The sequence below is a fragment of the Macaca fascicularis genome, chromosome 10 (assembly GCF_037993035.2).
Source record: "Macaca fascicularis isolate 582-1 chromosome 10, T2T-MFA8v1.1".
NCBI lineage: Eukaryota > Metazoa > Chordata > Mammalia > Primates > Cercopithecidae > Macaca > Macaca fascicularis.
This window is the reverse complement of record NC_088384.1, coordinates 33676750-33697632: the sequence shown is the minus strand read 5'-3', so window position 1 is coordinate 33697632 and position 20883 is coordinate 33676750. Positions and strand designations below refer to the sequence as shown.

At 53.5% G+C, this 20883-nt stretch overlaps 1 protein-coding gene across 1 annotated transcript; it reads right to left on the bottom strand.

Annotated features, from left to right (window-relative positions):
* Positions 1 to 1359: 1359 nt before the first annotated feature.
* On the bottom strand, positions 1360 to 4830 carry GSC2 (goosecoid homeobox 2). Its single transcript, XM_005568109.5, has 3 exons — positions 4434 to 4830; positions 4057 to 4310; positions 1360 to 3509 (listed from the first exon to the last, which is right to left on the bottom strand). Exons 1-3 carry the CDS (start codon positions 4672 to 4674, stop codon positions 3405 to 3407), a joined length of 600 nt encoding a protein of 199 aa, XP_005568166.3. The 5' UTR covers positions 4675 to 4830; the 3' UTR covers positions 1360 to 3404.
* Between the last annotated feature and the right edge of the window lie 16053 nt (positions 4831 to 20883).

The window sequence follows — 20883 nt, the reverse complement described above, 5'->3', positions numbered from 1 at the left end:
CTTGGGAGGCTGAGGCAGGAGAATCACTCGAACCCAGGAAGCGGAAACTGCAGTGAGCAGAGATTGTGCCACTGCACTCCAGCCTGGGTGACAGTGAAACTCTGTCCAAAAAAAAAAAAAAAAAATTGGCCGGGCGCGGTGGCTCACGCCTGTAATCCCAGCACTTTGGGAGGCCGAGGCGGGCGGATCACAAGGTCAGGAGATCGAGACCATGGTGAAACCCCGTCTCTACTAAAAATAGAAAAAATTAGCCGGGCGCAGTGGCGGGCGCCTGTAGTCCCAGCTACTCGGGAGGCTGAGGCAGAAGAATGGCGTGAACCCGGGAGGCGGAGCTTGCAGTGAGCCGAGATTGCGCCACTGCACTCCAGCCTGGGCGACAGAGCGAGACTCCGTCTCAAAAAAAAAAAAAAAAAATTAACATTCAAGTGGACCAGAAAATTTAAGGAATTTCTCCCCAAACGGAAGATGTGAATTATGTCAGACAAATAAATTCTGCCCTGGAACAATTTAATACAATTTTGCTTTTGCAACATACAAGCATACCTTCATTCACTGAAGTGCAGCGTGCTGCTGCTGCCCTGGTACAAGTGACAGGGCAATGGGGGAGACAGAGACACTTGTTAGATCATCACACAAACAGGTGTAAAATTGCAGCTGTGTCCTTGCAAGAAAAGAGTTTGTACTCGGGGAATCTTGACCTAGTTTGGGAGGTCAGAGAAGTTTCCCCAGGCAGAAAGTGATTGCAGATTCAAAAGATGAACAAACAGGCAGTGGTCAGGTGGAAAGAGCATGTGCAAAGGCCTAGTGGTGGGAGGGAGCAAGGCAAGTTCCCAAGAAGTCCTTTGGAAATGCAGAGTGCAGTGAGGTGTGAGATGATGCCAGAGAGGCAGGGCCAGGCTGCACGGGGCCTCGTGGGGTATGGTGAGGTGGTTTGTCTTTATTCTGAATTGAAGGGACAGGCCAGGAACAGTGGCTCATGCCTATAATCCTAGCACTTTGGGAGACCTAGGCTGGCGGATCATTTGAGGCCAGAAGTTTGAGGCCCGCCTGGTCAACATGGCAAGACCTCATCTCTACAAAATATTTTTCAAGTTAGCCAGGTGTGGTGGTGCCCACCTGTGGTCCTAGCTACTCAAAAGGCTGATGCGGGAGGATCACTTGAGCCCAGGAGCTGGAGGCTGTAGTGAGCCGTGATTGCACCACTGCACTCCAGCTTGGGTGACGGAGCGAGACCTTGTCTCAAACAAACCAACCAACAAAAAAGCAGAGCCAGTGTGGGTGCAGGTGGACAAGACTGGAAACAGTTGGCAGTGGTCAAGGTGAGAGGTGACGGTGGCTTACATCAGACTGGTACAGTTAAGAGCTGAAGAGATTCTGGAATTTATTGATAAACAGTAAAATTGACTTCCTGTCAGCCTGGGTATAGTGGATGATCAGGAGAAGGAGGGGTCCAGTGACTGCTGGCTCTTTGGCTCATGTGCCTGGTTTGCACAGAAGAGCTCACTGTGGACAAGGTGACCTTAAGGAGTCTGTGGGCTTCAAGCAGACAGCTGGAGATAAATACCTGGCTCAGGGGAAGGGCCTGAGCTTGAGATGTAAATGTGGCAGAAAGATGGGAACTGGAGTCCGAGGGTAAAAGATAAACCGGGGAGAGGGTGAAGATGAGAAGTGAGTGCCTGGGTGTGAGCCTGAAGGATGCCTATGTTAACAGCCTGCTGGAGGGGGGTCAGCCTGCCAAGGAGCAGCTAGAGCTCAAGGAGCAAATTCAGGAGAGCAACACAGCCACTGAGCCCTGGAAGGTGGCGCTCCACAAGCTCTGATCAGGGCTCCCGACACAATGACAGATGGCCATTCAACCAAGGAGTGCGAGGGGCCTGGAACCCGCCAGATGGGAGTGTCCCCACCTGCAAGGGAGCTGACCGGGACACGGGCATGTCCACAGGTCGTCTGTTCAGTCCCCGAGGGCAAGACCAGGGTTCAGGGAGAAGGGTTTTGTGACAACCAGCAGTGTGCATGCTAGGGGTGGAGGCGGGAATGCTAGGGACACCCAGCAGTGTCAGGGCAGTTCTGACTGGGGACACCATGCTTGGTTGGTGTTATCCAAGCTGGCCAGCCTTGGGGTGTCCGAGGAGCTGCAGCCCTGGCTTCTGCAGTCCTGCTTTTAGAGATGGATTTCGTTTCCTGCAGGGAGAACTGCCCCGTTTCCTGCACGGCCTGTAAGGTGACAGAGCGAGGTGCTCAAGCCAGCTGAAGGGGATGTGAGATGCTTTGGACCCACTGTAGGGCCTACTTGGAGAATCGAAGGCTTCTTCGCAGGGCGCCTTTTGCCATGGGCCAGGACAAAGAAGGGGAGGGCAGGCATCTTCCTAGGCAGCAGGGGTGGGGTCTCCCCAATCCAATCTCCTTTTGCCCTACCCTAGGATGGCAGAGATTGCTGTGAGGGAGGCCGACCCCACAGCATGAAAACCCCAGGAGGAAGCAGGGGACCCCCACCCATGGGCAGGTTCACAGTAGCCCAGAGGCCAGGGCTGGACCCCAGGGGCCCAAGGCCACCATCCATGGAGCAGTCTCCTCTGCTGGGGAGCACCCTGGTGCAGAGACTGAGGCCTCGCAAAGCTGTGCTCCTCTCAAAGACAGCTGTACCCTAAACTCCCCTCGCTGCGAAGGAAGGAAGAAGGGACAGCTCCTTGTTGGTTGTGAGGGTGGAGCCAAGGTGGACTTTAGACTCTGGGCGGCTTCTGTGGTATCTGAAGTTGCTTGTTTCTCAGTATCAGCGTGAGGCTCGAAGGTGAAGGTGAAGGTGAAGGGACTGGGGAGGGGCTCCTGGAATCGCTCCTGCGACCTTCTTATCCTACAGGTCCAGATACCAAGAGTCAGCCCAGGGCCTGGGAAGCCTGCAACCCCAGGACTGTACAGACACGAACCCCACCCCGCTTCCCGCTGCGGGAGGGCGGGCCAGGTCAAGTTGGGTCAATGTTCACATTGAGAAGAGGGAGGCCAGCATGTCCCAGGGTGCGGAGAGAGGCTCCGCTGCGGAGGATTCTGGGTCCAGTGTTGATACGGAGTGGTTCCCCTCCTGGGGTGGAGTTAGTGTCTCTTGGGGTGATGAGGGGGTGAGGAAGCTGCTCTATGCCCCAGCCCACCCCCCAAGGGACTCCCCACTCCCACTACCGTGGAACACCATGCACCAGGGGCCCTGGGCTGGGGTCCTTCCTTCCCAGCGAGGAGTGTTTAGGGTACAGCTGTCTTTAGGGTACAAGCTGCAGGAAGCAAGGGCTGTGGAGACGGGCGGAGCAGACGGGTATACTCTCCCAGTTCCTTTTCGGGTAGATCTGTCTTCTCCCAGGGCCAACTCCAAAGACCCCAAAAAGGGTGGCCGAGCCCAGGGGCAGCTCCTAGAGTCATCAGCAGCTCCCCTTGAAGGACTTCTTGACGCCGGGCAGGAGCCTCGCGGAAGCCGACGCGCGCTTCTGGTGTCGCCATTTGGCCCGGCGGTTCTTGAACCAGACCTGGGAATGGGGAGAATGTTCAGCCCCAGCCCAGGTCCCGCGTCCCACCGGCTCCCGAGGCTCCCACAGGGACCGACAAGGGAGCTTCGCGACAGGGGCGTGGGCGGACGGCGCTGCAGAGCCGGCAACCGGCAGCGGCTGCGCGCCACCTGCTCTTATTCGCTGCGGACAGACTCGGTGGGTCTGAACGCGAGCTGGGAACCCCCTTCGTACCCGCCCCAGCCTCCAGCTGGCGGCAAACAGGACGCCCCTTCTTGGGTTCAGGGCCCTTCTGAATATCCCAAATTCGGGACGTGAAGGCGCGCCTCTTTCGTCATCAGGATAAAGTGTAAAACAAAAGTAGCCCTCCCGTCCCTTTCCCGCGACACCTGCCCGCCCTCACCCGCTCCTCGTCCCCCTGGACGCCCAGCACCTTCCAGGGACCTCCGGCGCGCCAGGGTAGGGCTTGGGCCGAGGCCGTTTTTGCAAAGGGCGCCCGCCCGCCAGGACCCAGTGCAGTGTAGCCGCGGCCCGCGCGCTCTGGGGAGAGGCTGGGCGGGGCACCCACCTCCACGCGCTCCTCGCGAAGGCGGATGCGGCCGGCCAGGCGCTCGCGCGTGCTCACGTCAGGATACTGGTTCTGCACGAAGAGCGCCTCGAGCGCCTGCAACTGCTCCTCGCTGAAGATGGTGCGGTGGCGCCGCGTGCGCCGCTGCGAACCCGGGCCGACCGGGCCCGGGAGCGCCCGGGAACCTCCAGCTGGCGCACCAAGGGACAAGGGCACCGCGGGTCCCAGCCTCAGCGGCCACGCCAGACGAGCGTCTGTGGAGCGAGGGCGCGGTGAGGCGCGGGGCTGGGGCCAAGCTCGGCACCCACCGCGCTGCGTCCCGGGCTCCCCAGCCGGGCCCCGCGCCCCGCCCCGCGCCCCGCCCCGCGCCTACTCACTCAGCCCGGCTGCCGCCTCTGGGGACCCGCAGGGCCCCGCGCGGGGGCTGCAGCAGCAACAGCAGGCGCAGGGCGCAGCCTCTGGCGCCCCGGGCTCCTCTGGTTCGGTGGGGCTCTGGCCACCGGCGGGCTGCGGTGGGCAGGCGGCCCGGGCCGGGAGGCTCCGCTCGGGCAGGCTGGAGAGGATGTGCTCGATGGAGAAGGGGCAGGGCCGCCCGGGGGCCCCCGCCGCTGCCGCCATGCCCTGCCCGGCCCGGCCGCCGCCGCCGCCGCTGAAATATATACGTCGAGGGGGGGAGCGCGCAGTAATCCCCGGGCCGGGCGCCCAGTCCACGCGGGTTAATCCCGCAGCGCCGGCCGCGAGCGCGCTAATCCTCGACTGCGGCGGCTCTGCCTCGGCGCGCGGGGGCCGGCGGCGCTGCGGGGAGGGCGCCCTGTGCCTCCCCCCCCCCACCGCCCGCGTCCTCCTGTCCCGCCGGGGCCCACCGCTCGCCCGGTCAGGGCGACCTGCGGGGAAGGGTCGGATGACCGCCTCCCCGCCAACCCCTGGGCCTGGCAGCCGCCCGGAGGGCGCCCCGACCCTGGCGGCCCCCAGAGCGCGGCGGTGCCTCCCGGCCTAGCCTCTGGTGGCCCCCCCACGCCTCGTTCCGCCGGGCCTTGTTCCTCGTCCCCTCTGGGGCCCTACCGTGGCGGCTCAGCACGCCTGCAGAAGCCCAGCCTAGCCGCCCACCCGAAACTCCGGGACCGCAGCCTCCATGGGGCCCAACACCACCGGCAACCCCACGGTCCCACCGCGCTGGGTTCCAAACCCGCCCGCCGCCTCGGAGCCAGGGTCTCATGGCCCTAGAGGACGTGGGAGCGCGGCAGGAAACCTGGGCTGCCGGGTGCCCCCAGTTCTCCGTCTCCTCACTTGCGTCAAGGAGACCTCCCTGCTCCTTTCAAGGCCCCTCCTCGGTGCTCCACAGCCGTCCGTCCTCCAGCTTTCCCACTGGACCCAGAATCCCCGCAGAAACATCCAACACTGCACCCCGCCCTTCCTCGCACTGTCACTGCCCCCAGGAGCTGTGGGCTCCCCCTCCTCGCTCTCCGCCCAGGACAGTCCTACTTTGGCCACACCGTCCTCGGTCCCTTCTGCCACAGCGCAGGTGACCGGCACTTGGCTGCATTGTTTCACCCTCAGTGAAGTGGCTTCGGACAGCGGGACCGTCACTTCAGCTTAAGACCCTCTCCTCTTGACCTCCGAAAATACAGTATGGGACTCAGCACAGAGAAACAGACGGCCTGGCTCATACCGAGTTGTCACTTTCTGGCCGTGTGACTTCCACAGGTGCCTTCAGCCTCTGGGCTTGACTCTCCCAGTCTGTAAACTGTAGTGACTAGGCGTGAGACGGTTAGAAGCTGGCCGCCTCCACAGGGCAATGCGTATTCCTGCGCTCCTCCCGCCGCCAGCCCCTCTGCAAGACTCTGCCATCCCCGCTCTGCTATCAGTGAAAGTGCTGTGGACATCGCTGTGACAGAACCTACTGATTTAATTTCTGTCACAAGAGCTCCCACATAGGATTCCCAGGGGTTGTTAGTCTGGAGGCTCAGTGATGGAGCTGCCACCTCCGTGAGTGGCTCTGCCAACCCCACACCCACCTCCTGGTGGTAGAATGGCTGCCACAGCCCCACACTTTTCGTCTCCTCCCATGGCCTTTTGGATGGCCATGGATCCCTTCTACCCCAGCAGACCTCCCTCACAGAACTGCATCTGGACCATCCTCGAAAATCAGAACTCTGCTATGATAGGGGAGGCAGGGTCATTGGTCATGAGAGCCACCCGAACATTTGCTGAGCCCTCTTCCTCCTAGCCCTGGCCATTGCTTCATCCCTTCCCATTCTCACCCTCGATACCTATTCCAGCCTTGGAGATCCAGACACCATCTTTGTGACAGTGACTCACAAGTGCACCTCCAGCCTGGCCTTTCTTTCTGCTCCAGGCTCTTGTTTCCAGAGCCTGCTCCACATCTCCATCTCCACCACCAATAAAGGTCTCCCAGTCACCATGCCAGAAAGGAACTCTAGGTCTTCTCAAAATCCCTTTCTTGTTCCCCACTTTTACAAATGGACCACTGCCCACCTGTCCACCTCCAGGGCTTATTCTCTTCCACCTGTCTGCTTCTGCGTGTGCCCTGCCTCATCACCAGTCCACCTTGGTAAATGGCCCACTGTGGCACCTTTTCAAAATATTTTCTATTTTGTATTATTTTTTGGGACAGGGTCTTGCTCTGTCGCCCAGGCTGGAGTGCAGTGGTGCAATCACAGCTCACTGGAGCCTTGGTGCCCTGGGCTCAAGTGATCCTCCTGCCTCAGCCTACCAAGTAGCTGGGACTACAGGTGCACCACCATGCTCAGCTAATGTTTCTGGTTTTGGGGGGTTTTGCCATGTTGCCTAGGCTGGTCTCAAACTCCCAAGCTCAAGCAATCTGCCTGCCTCAGCCTCCCAAAGTGTTGAGATTACAGGTGTGAGCCACTGTGCCTGCCTGGCCTGCCCACCGCCCCCCCTCCCTTTTTTTTTTTCACTTTTGAGACTGGGTCTCACTCTTTCACCCAGGCTGGAGTGCAGTGGGTGACCATAGCTCACTGCAGCCTCGAACACCTGGGCTTAAGAGGTTCTGCCACCTCAGCCTCCTGAGTATCTGGGAACACAGACACACACCACCACACCTGGCTAATTAAGAAACAATATAGATCTATGTTGCCCAGGCTAGTCTAGAACTCGTGACCTCAAGCAATCCACCTGCCTCAGCCTCCCAAAGCTCTGGGGTTATAGGTGTGAGCCACTGTGCCTGGCCACTGTGGTGCCTCTGAAATATGCTGGCAGGTTTTCTGACACCCCTCCCTTTGGGAGTTTAGTTGGGTTTCTTCCTGAACATGGGCTGGCCTCAATGACTTGCTTCTAATCCACAGAATGCAGCAGAACTGACATCATGTGGTTTCTGAGGCCAAGTCACACACAGAGTCACACAGATCAGCGACCCAGCTCCTTCTCTCTGTCACATCTCGGGATGCTTGCTGTTCGCACCCAGCCACTATGCTGTGAGGGGTACAGGCAGCCTCGGGAGAGGATAGGAGTGCTCCAGCCAGCAGCGCCAGCTGAAGGACCCACCCACCCCCTGCACGGGGCACCTACAAGTGAGTGAGGAAGCCTTCCAGATGGCTCTGGCCCTGGCCGCCATTGGACTGCAACCACAGGAGATACCAAAACTGAGAATCCCCTGCCTGAGCCCAGTCAAGCTCCAGGACGATGAGAGATAATAAAATAGATGATGCTGTGCATTTTTACTGCACCAAGTTTGAGGTGGTTTGTTATATAGCTACAGATAAGCAGAACGGGATCTGGTAGTGGAAGTGGGGTGCTGCTGATACAAAACCTAAATCATGTGACATTGGCTTTGGGATGGGGCAGGATCCGGGAGCTGGGAGGATCTTGCAGAGGCTGACAGTGGGAACTTAGAGGAAAGTGAAGAAAATGTTACTGGAGGACGGAGGAAAGGAGACCACTGTTATGCAGCGGCAGGAAGTTTAGCAACGTTGTCACCTGTGGCCAAATAGGAACTAGAAGCCAGACAGTATACCCAAGAATAAGAGGATCCAGCTAAAGAGATGCCCAGAGAGAAGGTTCAAGGTGCTGCTTGGCTTCTTCTAGCTACCAATAATAAAAAGAAAGAAGATATGATTCAAAAAGCAAGAGTTAGGGCCGGGCATGGAGACTCACTCCTGTTATCCCAATGCTTTGGGAAGCTGAGACGGGAGAATCGCTTGAGGCCAGGAGTTCAAGACCAGCCTAGGCAACATAGCAAGATCCTCATGTCTATAAAAAAATGTTTTTTCCTTGAGATGGAGTCTTGCTCTGTTGTCCAGGCTAGAGTGCAATGGTGTAATCTCTGCTCACTGCAACCTCCGCCTCCTGGGTTCAAGCAATTTTTGTGCCTCAGCCTCCCGAGTAGCTAGGATTACGGGCATGTGCCACCATGCCCAACTAATTTTTTGTATTTTTAGTAGAGATTCCATGTTGGCTAGGCTGGTCTTGAACTCCTGACCTCAGGTGATCTGCCTGCCTCAGCCTCCCAAAGTGCTGAGATTACAGGCGTGAGCCACCTCGACTGACTACAAAAAAAATTGTAAAAATTAGTTTTGGTGGTGGCCCCGGATTGTGGTGCCAGCTACTCAGGAGGCTGAGGCAGGGAATTACTTCAGCCTGGAGGTTGAGGCTGCAGGAAGCCATGATCGTACTACTGCACTCCAGCCTGAGCAATACAGAAAGACCTCGTCTTTAACTAAAACAAAGCAAAACAAAATACCAGAACATAAAGGGTTGTTTCACAGACACTTTCCAACAGACCAGAGGGTCCAGCTGTGGGGCTGCAAGGGAGTGGAGTTCCTGACAAATTCAAGAAAGGGGCCCCCAGGTTCAAGGGAGGGGCATAAAGAGACTCTGCCTCTGTGTGGAGGGCTGGAGAGGAGCTGGAGCCGGGAAACCGCCCACCTGCCCACCCACCCACTTCCTAATCCCATACCCACCCACCTCTCTTAGTATCACTCCCTGGAATTGCAGCGAAAGACAGGGATTTGGGCACCAGGGCTTCCTGAGGTGCCAGGGGAGGGCAGGTGATACTGCAGAAGCTCCACTGTAGCCCACAGAGGGTCGGGGTGCACAGTCTCCCCGCTCCAAGGCGGCTCCCACTTGGCCAGTGCTCCGGAGAAGGGGTTTGCTGTGAGTGATCTTCTCGAGTCAGCTGCAGGCGAAGGGCTCCAGGAGAGGCCAAGGATGGTTCCCATAGCCCTGCAGAGCTCCGCTCCCCTGGCTTCTTGGGCCAAGTCCATTCCATGCAGATGCAGGGAACAGGAAGTCTGATTGGTCACAGCTGCTGTGCAGGTGTAGAGGAGGAAGGTTGGTGGGGCCAGCAGCCGCCCATGCTGCGTGAGTTGGTCCTGAGGCTGTAACTGAGGATCATCTCCTCCCCATTCCTCCCCTTTTCAGGGCTCCCTCTCCTGGAGCCGGAAGCACTTCTGAAGGTCTGGGTGGCTCACCTGGCAGGCTGATCCAGGTCCTCCTCCTGGAGGGGTCTGATCCCCTGGGTGCCAGCCTGTGGCAGGCTGCAATGCTCCAGTGGCCCATTGACAGGGAGGGCTGGGCATGGGAGCATCACAGGACACCCAAGGGATGCCCGGAAGATGGAACATTCCTCCCGGTCCCCAGTATGAGCTGGGTTGGGTACCTGGGCCAGCCTGGGGACTCCTTTGCTTGCTGGCACAAGGAGCCTAGAGTGACTGGGCAATTGTCATAATTTATGTTTCACACAACCCTTACCATGACCCTGGTGACGGCACTCCCCGCCTCCCACCCCAAGGGACCCAGAACCTAAAGTTGTGAGGCTGGGAACAGAATTACCCCAGGGGGATTACCAGGAGTCCTGGGGAGCAAAGCACGCCCTTGGGGCTCAGACCAGCGCATTCACCCATGGAAGCAGCACGCATCACCCCAGAGCTTCAAGTGCCTCTCTTGATGTCCTCATCTCCTAACATTCTTCTTCTTCCTCCTCCTCCTCCTCCTCCTTATTCTCCAAGACAGAGTCTCACTCTGTTGCCCAGGCTGGAGTGCAGCAGCGTGATCTTGGCTCACTGCAGCCTGCCTCTGCCTTCCAGGTTCAAGCGATTCTTGTGCCTCAGCCACCTGAATAGCTGGATTCCAGGTATGCACCAACATACCCGGCTACACTTTGGTATTTTTTTTTTTTTGGAGACGGAGTCTCACTCTGTTGCCCAGGCTGGAGTGCAGTGGCCGCATCTCAGCTCACTGCAAGCTCCGCCTCCCGGGTTTACACCATTCTCCTGCCTCAGCCTCCCGAGTAGCTGGGACTACAGGCGCCTGCCACCACGCCCGGCTAGTTTTTTGTATTTTTTTAGTAGAGACGGGGTTTCACCGTGTTAGCCAGGATGATCTCGATCTCCTGACCTCATGATCCGCCCGTCTCGGCCTCCCAAAGTGATGGGATTACAGGCTTGAGCCACCGCACCCAGCCTATATTTTTAATAGAGATGGGGTTTCACCATGTTAGCCAGGATGGTCTCGATCTCCTGACCTCGTGATTCACCCACCTCGGCCTCCCAAAGTGCTGGGATTACAGGCATGAGCCACCGCGCCCGGCCAATACCGATTGATGCATTTTATTTCATTTTCCTACCTAATTGCAGAGCTTTCTTTTCTTTTCTTTTTTTTTGAGACAGAGTCTCACTCTGTTGCCCAGTTGGAGTGCAGTGGCACGAATGTGGCTCACTGCAACGTCCACCTCCCAGGTTCAAGTGATTCTCCTGTCTCAGCCTCCCGAGTAGCTGGGATTACAGGCACGCACCAGCATGCCTGGCTAAGTTTTGTATATTTTTAGTAGATATGGAGTTTCGCTATGTTGGCCAAGCTGGTCTTGAACTCCTGATCTCAGGTGATCCACCTGCTTCGTTCTGCCAAAGTGCTAGGATTATAGGCATGAGCCACCGTGCCCAGCTTTCAATACAGTGTTGAATTGAAGTGGCGAGAGAGTGGACCTCCTTGTGTTGTTCCTGATCTTAGAGGAAAATGATTCGGTCTTCACCACTGAGTGTGATGTTAGCTGAGGATTTTTCATAGGCGCCCTTTATCAAGTTGTGGAAGTGTCCTTTTTTTTTTTTTTCGAGACAGAATCTCACTCTGTCGCCCAGGCTGGAGTGTAGTGGCATGATCTCCTCTCACTGCAACCTTGCAACCTCTGCCTCCCGGGTTCAAGCAGTTCTCCTGCCTTAGCACCCCGAGTAGCTGGGATTACAGGTGTGTGCCATCAAGCCCAGCTAATTTTTGTATTTTTAGAAGAGACGGGCTTTCACCATGTTAGTCAGGCTGGTCTCGAACTCCTGACCTCATGATCTGCCCGCCTCGGCTTGCCAAAGTGCTGGGATTACAGGCGTGAGCCACCGCACCCAGCATGTCCTTCTAGTTTTGGGATTAAACAACATGATCCACTGGTTTTTGCAGGAGCCCGATAATGTATTAAACTGGGATTTCCTAAGGACCACATTGCAACCTCCTTTCAATCTTTATTTATTTATTTTTTGAGACAGGGTCTTGGTCTGTCACTCAGGCTGGAGTGCAGTGCTGTAATCAACACTCACTGCAACCTCACCATCCTGGGCCCCGGTGATTCTCTTGCCTCAGCCTCCCAGGTAGCTGGAACTGCAGGCATGCACCATCATGCCTGGCTAAATTTCGTATTTTTTTGTAGAGACAGGGCCTCACTATGTTGCCTAGGCTGGTCTCAAACTACTAGACTCAAGTGATCCCCCTGCCTCAGCCTCCCAAAGTGCTGGGATTACAAGGCATGACCAGCCGCGCCCGGCCATCCTTTCAATCTTCAACTGAGACCTCTAAGCTCTGCTATACTTCCTGGGATGCAGCACTGTTTTTTTAATCTTGGTGGGGGCAGTTCAGGAACTTTCATGTAGCCTTTATTGCAAAATAGGTCTCACTCCTGAGAACTAAAAGTAGAATCCTAAGCACTCCCACCAACTGAAAAGATCCCCCTTGACCGAAGGGACCGCAGAGAAACCTTAAAAACTGAGTTAACAGCCGTGAGAGGACAGAAGGTCAGACATGCCTTGCTGAACCCTGTCCCTTTTGTGGTTTAAACACAACAACTGACCAACATTAATGTTAAAATAGAGATCATAAAACTGACAGAAGAGACTGTGGCAAAAAGATACCAAATTATAAACAGGACTAAAGGCCATGCTAGGCAAGGGTTAAGTCACGCATCCCCATACTTAAAGAAGAAACTATATTCTGTCACGGGCGGTTGGTTTGTTTTTTTTTTTTTTTCCTGTAACAGTTAAACAAGCACTCACCTCGAGATAAACAATATTAAAACAATTACAACTCAACTACCGCCGGACACTAACTGACCCTCCTGTTCTTACAAGCCACAACTACAGCTTTGATAGGACAAGAGACTGGATTTAATAACTGTCTTCTGATAAAAAGACCACCCAACCTAGACTGGCTCTGGCTGGTTACAGAGGCTGCACACTTGCGTGCCTTCACGTCCGTCCCTGCTTCACCTTTGGACGTGTAGGGTCTAATTGTAATGCATTTAAATGTGAAGTCTCCACCCCAAAGTAAACGTGGCTGCATGTAACATGCATATTTGCTTACCACATATGCACATGTTCCCCCTTCGTGAATATTCACAACTCCTCCCAGATCCTGTTAAATACGTATACTTGGCTGGCCGGGCGCGGTGGCTCACGCCTGTAATCCCAGCACTTTGGGAGACCAAGGCAGGTGGATCACGAGGTCAGGATATCGAGACCATCCTGGCTAACACAGTGAAACCTCGTCTCTACTAAAAATACAAAAAAATTAGCCAGGCGTGGTGGCAAGCACCTGTAGTCCCAGCTACTCGGGAGGCTGAGGCAGGAGAATGGCGTGAACCCAGGAGGCAGAGCTTGCAGTGTGCCGAGATGGTGCCACTGCACTCCAGCCTGGGTGACAGAGCGAGACTCCATCTCAAAAAAAAAAAAAAAAAAAAAAAAAAAAATGCATACTTGGCTATCCTATTCAGCATAAATTCCTGTTTCACTGCTGTCATCCTAAACATGCCTGTCTTTTGGTCTCTGCAAGTGGCTACACTTCCCAGCCTGGCCGCCTTGTGGGCTGTAACCCTTTATAAGAAATAAAGTTGGCAAAGCGTAGCGGCTCATGCCTGTAACCCCATAATCCCAGCACTTTGGGAGGCTGAGGTGGGAGGATCAGGCCAGGAGTTGGAGATCAGTCTGGGCAACATAGTGAGACCCCATCTCTACAAAAAATAAAAAAATTAGCAGGTATGGTGACGTGCACCTGTGGCCTCAGCTACTTGGGAAGCTGCAATGGGAGGATCTCTTGAGCCCAGGAATTTGAGCCTGCCGTGAGCTATGATTGTGCCACTGCACTCCAGCCTGGGTGACAGAGTGAGACTGTCTCTAGAGAAAAGAAAAGAAATAAAGTCTCCTTTCTAAATTTATAAATTGTGTGATTTTTCAGCTGGCACTCTAAAGGTTAGAAATCACTATGAAAGTTCTGCCAAATACTAAATATGTCTATTCCAATTATGCATTCAGAAACTGCAGAAATAACCCGTGGGTAGCTCATGCATTGCTGGGGCCACTGTGGGATGGAATTGGGCCAGGACTTTGCTTACTGCCTGACTCTCTGTGCTCCTGCTCTAGCAGGGAGGCCATGAGGGCACTTTGGGTCCCAGGAATCAGTGCTGACTTGGAGCCAGTATCTAATAGCACTAAAAAGATCTGAGTTTTCCCTTTCCCCAGCACACAGCTACCTGAGTAAGCGGACACAGGCCCCTTCAAGGAAGGATGAGGGGGATCACCAATAGAAATACCCTTCATGGGCCGGGCGCGGTGGCTCACGCCTGTAATCCCAGCACTTTGGGAGGCCGAGATGGGTGGATCACAAGGTCAGGAGATTGAGACCATTCTGACTAACATGGTGAAACCCCGTCTCTACTACAAATACAAAAATTAGCCAGGTGCGGTGGTGGGCGCCTGTAGTCCCAGCTACACAGGAGGTTGAGGCAGGAGAATGGTGTGAACCCGGGAGGTGGAGCTTGCAGTGAGTGGAGATCGTGCCACCACACTCCAGCCTGGGCGACAGAGCGAGACTCCGTCTCAAAAAAATAAAAAATAAAAAAAATAAAATAAAGAAATACCCTTCATGGTGTTACTGGCTCCTTTCTCCTGGGAAGGAGACTTCAACAGAGGAGGTCTGGGCCTGAGAACTGGCTGGACACTGGGCGAAGCACTGAGACAGTTCAGTGGGCAGGTGACCTCAGCCTTTTGCCCTTCTATTATTTTTACTTATGTTTTTAAATTAAAATAAAAACAGAATAGCATTTACCATTTTAACCTTTTTGTTTGTTTGTTTTTTGTAGAGGGGGGTCTTGCTCTGTCGCCCAGGCTGGAGTGCAGTGGTGCAGTCATGACTCACTGCAGCCTCGACCTCCTGGGCTCAAGCGATTCTCCCACCTCAGCCTCCAGTTGCTGGGACCATAGGCATCCACCATGCGCACCTAATTTTTGTATATTGGTAGAGACCGGGTCTCACGTATTTGCCCAGATTCATTTTAACCTTTTCTACGTGTGCAATACAAGTGTGCGTTAAGGATATCCACAAAGCTATGTAACTCTCCACGACCGTTCCCAGAGCCTTCCTAATCAGAAAACTGTAACCATTGCACAGTAACTGCCCTTCCCTGAACTCCCAGCGCCCGGCGAGGGGGGCTTACTGCTGAATAACACCGCACTGCGCATGTGCAGACCACATTTTGTTTATCCACTTATTCCTCCAGGGTCCCTGGGTTGTTTCCGCCCTCTGACTCCTGTGAATAGCGCTGCTGTGAACGTGGGTGTACAGCGCTTGCTTCAGTTCCTGCATTCAGCCCTTCTGGGTATACACTGAGGAGAGGAATTGCTGGGGTGCATGGTAATTCTATGTTTAGGGATTTGAGGATCCACCAAACCTTTTCATAGCTGCAGCTCCATCTTACATTCCCACTAGGTTCCCGTAAGAGTTCTACTTTATCTTTGTCCTCAACAACATTTGTCATTTTCTGGTTTTAAAATGTATAGACACCCTAGTGGGGATGAAGTATTTTTCTCATTCTTATTTATTTATTTATTTATTTTTTGAGACGGAGTCTTGCCCTGTCGCCCAGGCTGAAGTCAAAGTGGTGCGATCTTGGTTCATTGCAACCTCCACCTCCTGATTCAAGCGAGTCTCGTGCCTCAGCCTCCTGAATAGCTGGGATTACAGGTGCCTGCCACCACACCCAGCAAATTTTTGTGTTTTTAATAGAGATGGGTTTCGCTAGGTTGGCCAGGCTGGTCTCAAACTCCTGGCCTCAAGTGATGGGCCAGCCTTGGCCTCCCAAAGTACTAGGATCACAGGTGTGAGCTACTGTGCCCAGCCTCTTTGCTTATTTTTTCAATTTTCGTTTATTTATTTTTTTGAGACTCAGTTTCACTTTTGGCCCCCAGGCTAGAGTGCAGTTGGCACGATCTCACCTCATTGCAACCTCCGTCTCCTGGGTTCAAGCAATTCTCCTGCCTCAGCCTCCCAAGTAGCTGGGATTACAGGTGCCTGCCACCACACCCAGCTAATTCTGTATTTTTAGTAGAGACGGGGTTTCACTATGTTGGCCAGGCTGATCACGAACTCCTGACCTCAGGTGATCTGCCCGCCTCAGCCTCCCAAAGTGCTGGGATTACAGGGGTGATCCACCATGCCTGTCCTCTTTGCTCATTTTTATGTTTTTTTTTTCTTTTTTCTTTCTTTCTTTTTTTTTTGAGAGAGTCTTGCTCTGTGGGCTAGGCTGGGGTGCAGTGGCTATTCACGGCTCACTGCAGCCTCAAACTCCTGGACTCAAGTGATCACATGAGCCACCGTGCCCAGCCAGTTGTTTGTTTGTGGTTGTTGTTGAGTTTACTTATATTATTTTTTCCAATATGTCATCATGAAAATTTTCCAATATTCAGATAATTTGAAGGGATATTCACTACCTAGATTATTTAGTGATTAATATTTTGCTATAGTTGATTTATCACTATGTATGCATTCGTCTTTTCATTTTTACAAACGGGGTCTGGGTATGTTGCCCAGGCTTGTCTCAAACTCCTGGACTACCGTGATCTTCCCGCCTCAGCCTCCCAAATTGCTGAGATTACAGGCGGGAGTCACAGCAGCAGGCCAGGATTGTTTTTATTAATCTTTCAGTGGCCTGCCAATGGTATATAAAAATACAGTCCATTTCTGTGTAGTCATCTGGTAACTGTTTTAGCATCCTAGCACACACCCGAGAAAAAGAAACTTTAAAAATAGCTAAAATAACGAAATAACTAAATGGGCCAGCGTGGTGGCTCACGCTTGTAATCCCAGAACTTTGGAAGCCCGAGGCGGGTGGAGGCGTCTGAAGTCAGGAGTTGGAGACCAGCCTGGCCAACATAGTGAAACCCTGTCTCTACTAAAAATACAAAAAATTAACCAGGTGTGGTGGTGGGTACCTGTAATCCCAGCTACTCGGGAGGCTGAGGCAGGAGAATTGCTTGAACCCAGGAAGCAGAGGTTGCAATGCACCGAGAATACGCCATTGCACTCCAGCCTGGGTAAAAAGAGCCAAACTCTGTCTCAAATAAATAAATAAAATAACTAAATGGAAATTCTAGAACTGAAAAATGCAACATCAGAAATAAAAAATTCCCTAAATAGGCTTGACAGCAGAAGAGAGATAACAGAATAACGGAAGAGTCAGTGTGAGACTAGCTGGATAATAGAAATTATCCAGTCTGGGGTGGGATGGTGGCTCACACTTGTAATCTCAGCACTTTGGGAGGCCAAGGCAAGCAAGTCACTTGAGCTCAGGAGTTAGAGACCAGCCTGGGCAGCATGGCAAAATCCCACTTGAATTTCTACGAAAAATACAAAAATTAGCTGGGCATGGTGGCACATGCCTGTAGTCCCAGATACTCGGAGGCAGAGGTGGGAGGATCGCTTGAGCCCAGGAGGTTGAGGATACAGTTAGCCAAGATGACACTACTGCACTCCAACCTGGGCGACAGAGTGAGACTCCATCTTAAAAAAAAAAAAAAAATCCTAGCACTTTGGGAAGCTAAGGAGGGCAGATTGCTTGAGCCCAGGAGTTCAAGACCAGACTAGGCAACATAGAGAGACCTCCATCTGTACAAAAAATTCCAAAAATTAGCCAGGCGTGGTGGTGCACACCTGGAGTCCCAGATACTCAGGAAGCTGAGGTGGGAGGATCATCTGAGCCTGAGGATGTCAAGACTGCATTGAGCCATGATCATGCCACTGCACTCCAGTCTGGGTGACAGAGCAAGACTCCATTTCGGGGAAAAAAAAAAAAAAAAGATGCAAGTAAAAGAAGGTATTTTTGTATAGAGTCAATAATATATAAAAAGGCAAAAATAGAGAAAATAATGAAGCCAAAGATAAACAAAATTAATAAATTGAACTGAATCAGAAAAAAGGAACACAAATTACTAACATCAGGACTGAGAGAAGGGATATAACTCTAGATTCTGCAGACATTAAAAGATAATAAGGGAATGTAATGAACAACTTTATTAATAATCTATAGTTAACCTACAGTTAATATCATACTTTCTGGCAAAACATTGGTTATTTTCTCCCTAAAATCAAGAGTAAAGTAAGGATATCCATGACACTTCTATTCAACATTGTCCTGGAAGTCTTAGTGCAATAAAGCAAGAAAAATATATAAAAGGTATAAAGGACTTGGCGTGGTGGCTCATGCCTATAATCTCAGCATTTTGGGAGGCTGAGGCTGGAGGATCACTTGAGGCCAGGAGTTTGAAACCAGCCTAGGCAACATAGTGAGACCTTGTCTCTAAAAAATTTTTAAAAAATTTGCGGGGCATGGTGGTGCACACCTGTAGTCCCAACTACTTAGGAGGCTGAGGTGGGACGATCACTTGAGCCTAGGAGTTGGAGGCTGCAGTGAACTATGATCATGCCACTGCACTCCTGCCTGGGCACCAAAGCAAGACTCCATGTCAAATAAATACCTCAAGGCCAGGCGCGGTGGCTCACGCCTGTAATCCCAGCACTTTGGGAAACCAAGGTGGGTGAATCATGAGGTCAGCAGTTCGAGATCAGCCTGACCAGCATGATGAAATCCCGTCTCTACTAAAAATACAAAAAAATTAGCTGGGCATGGTGGCGGGTGCCTGTCATCCCAGCTACTTGGGAGGCTGAGGCGGGAGAATCGCTTGAAATCGGAAGGCAGAGGTTGCAGTGAGCCGAGATCGTGCCACTGTACTTTAGCCTGGGCAATAAGAGCAAAACTCCTCTCAAAAAAAAAAAAAAAAAAAAAAAATTAAAACAAAAAACCAAAGTGCGCAAGGCCATCCACTCCGATATCCCACCCCACACATCGGCGTCCCACCCCTTCACCATCAGGGCTGTCACTTTGCTACCAGAGCCTTGTTTAAGTTAAGATCCCCCGCCTTGCCTGCAGTTCAGCTGTGCTCCACTAACCCCCAGGGTCTCATCTTCATTTCTGTCCACCCGCCGGCCAGTCTCTGCGTGTGCCAGCTGGGCTCTGACACGGGGCACTCTGCTTCATGCTGTTGATGGGTGTGTCTGGATCTGTCATGTTCTCTCCCCAAGGAATCAATAGTGCTTAGCAACAGCCTCTGAGTCCCATGGCTCTTGGAGTTCCTCCCCACCTCTCAGGTGCCCAGGGCGCTGCACCAGTGACACTGCCTCCCAATGTCTCCCATCCCATTCCCCCTGGTGACAGTTCTTACTGTCATACTGCGACCCAGGCCGGGGGCTCTCAGTTCTCCACCTGCCACCTTGGCATCTACAAGGACGGAACACCACAAAATGCTGGAAACACGAGAAGAGTGACGGCTCCCCGTTGCCACCCTGCTGGTGCGGGATCCAATAGCGGAGTGCTATCCTTCAGGTGGGCTTCCCAGGGCCACCCACCAGACACCCACTGTTGAGGTCAAGTTCCCTAGAAGCAAAGCCTGAAAGCGAGGATTCTTGTTCTCGGGCTGTTGCTGAGCGTGTGCTCAGGAGAGTGGGGAAGTCCGTGCTGCCTTCCGGTGGTGCTGAGCCCTGAACAGTTTCCAAGAGAAGCTTACTTGTTCTTACTTCTGGAGGCCAGGAACCCCGATCAGGGTGTCAGCAGGGCCATGCTCTCTGAAGGCTCCAGGGGACAGTCTACCCCCTGCCTTTCTCCCAGCATCTGGCATTGCTGGACCCACTGGGCATTCCTTGGCTCACACATGCCCCCTCCCATCTCCACCTCGGTCATCACATGGCCTTCTCCTGTATGCAGCTCTTCTCTTCTGAGGACTTCATCAGTCTTACTGGGTTAAGGACCTGCCCTACTCCAGTATGACTTCATCTTCATTTACGTGGTTTTTGTTGTTGTTGTTTTGCTTTGTTAAGAGGCAGGGTCTTGCTCTGTTGGCCAGGCTGAAGTGCAGTAATATGGCCAAAGCTCAGTGCAGGCTCAACCTTCTGGGCTCCAGCAATCTTCTCACCTCAGCCTCCAAAGTAGCTGGCACCACAGATGTGTACCAACATGCCCAGCTAATTAATTTAAATGTTAATTACATCTGCAAACACCTGATTTCTAAATAACTTCACATTCACAGGTACGATAAGCTGGGACTTTGGCATCTCTGGGGGACACAACAGAAACCTAGAGGGACTCACCATCCTGGTTTGCCTGGGACTTTCCCAGGTTTTGGTGCTGAAAGCCCTGCTTTCCAAGAACTTCCTTAGTCTTGGGAAAACTGAGATGCCTGGTCACTGTGGAAGTAGGACAGGGCTGGGTGGTGGAGTGGAGACTGCTGAGCAGAAGTCTGTCTCTGTTAGAGGTCAGTTTCCATCATTCCACATGAAAGACACTGAGAACTTCACAGATCTGAACTACCTTTTGGCAAAGCAGGGACGCCCATGTATCAGCCATTGTCAGGGTTCTACCTCTGGGTCTGGAGGGCTGCTATGTGGGTGGCTGTCATTCCCCAGGACAATTCTCCAAGACCAAGGCCATGAGCCACCAGGAGGCAACAGTCAGCAGGTGGGGACCAGTAGGCTGACCTCAAAAGGGGATCTGAACAGAGTCATCTGTGCACACCCATCCCCTTGTCCTCCCAGTAAATGGCCCACCGCCCCACCTACTCACCTGGGTAAATGCATACCTCGACTCTTGTGCACCTTGGTAAACACACACCTGTCCGTCCAGGTAAATGCCTCACTCACTCACCTGCACAGCGCTCACCTGCCTCTGGGGCCGCTCAAGGCTCAGCTGGTGGGCAATGCTTAACACTCCCCACTCCCACCTTGGATCTCATCGTTCACCTCCAGATCCAGCTGGCATTGCCCATGCCTGTCCCTGTGCACTGCCTCCGCCTTGGCGCCAGTCACAGATGTCTGCTACCTGCACCCCCATAGTGGCTGGCTTTTGAACCCACTCTCAGCCACTTTTCTCTCCTGTCCTCCTCCCCAAAGTGAGCCTCCCCCAGAGAGGCGTCAATGCTCACCACAAACACAAGTGCAATCATGGCGCCCTCACTTCAGATGCCCAGAGTGAGTGGTCCTCAGTGCCTGGAAGCCCTGGACTCTGCCACCTCTCCCATCTGTCCCCTCCCTCCTCACTCTCAGCTGCTCAGGCCCCTGGTCAGCTCCTCCAATGCACGGAGCTCGCACCCACCCTGGCTCCTTGATACCCTATCCTGGGGCTCCCGGCACCTCTGCAAAGGGGCCTTCCCTGCTGTCCCCACCTGCACCTCCCTAGACAATCCCAGTGCTTGCGGCTGCCACCATTTCTTT

What these genes read in the sequence shown, in the direction of transcription:
- GSC2 (XM_005568109.5), bottom strand. Translation starts at nt 4,674, where the DNA reads ATGGCGGCAGCGGCGGGGGCCCCCGGGCGGCCCTGCCCCTTCTCCATC. An exon ending in AGAGGCGGCAGCCGGGCTGA is followed by an intron (nt 4,311 to 4,433) that starts GTGAGTAGGCGC and finishes CTCGCTCCACAG; the next exon opens with ACGCTCGTCTGGCGTGGCCG. An exon ending in TTCGCGAGGAGCGCGTGGAG is followed by an intron (nt 3,510 to 4,056) that starts GTGGGTGCCCCG and finishes CCCCATTCCCAG; the next exon opens with GTCTGGTTCAAGAACCGCCG.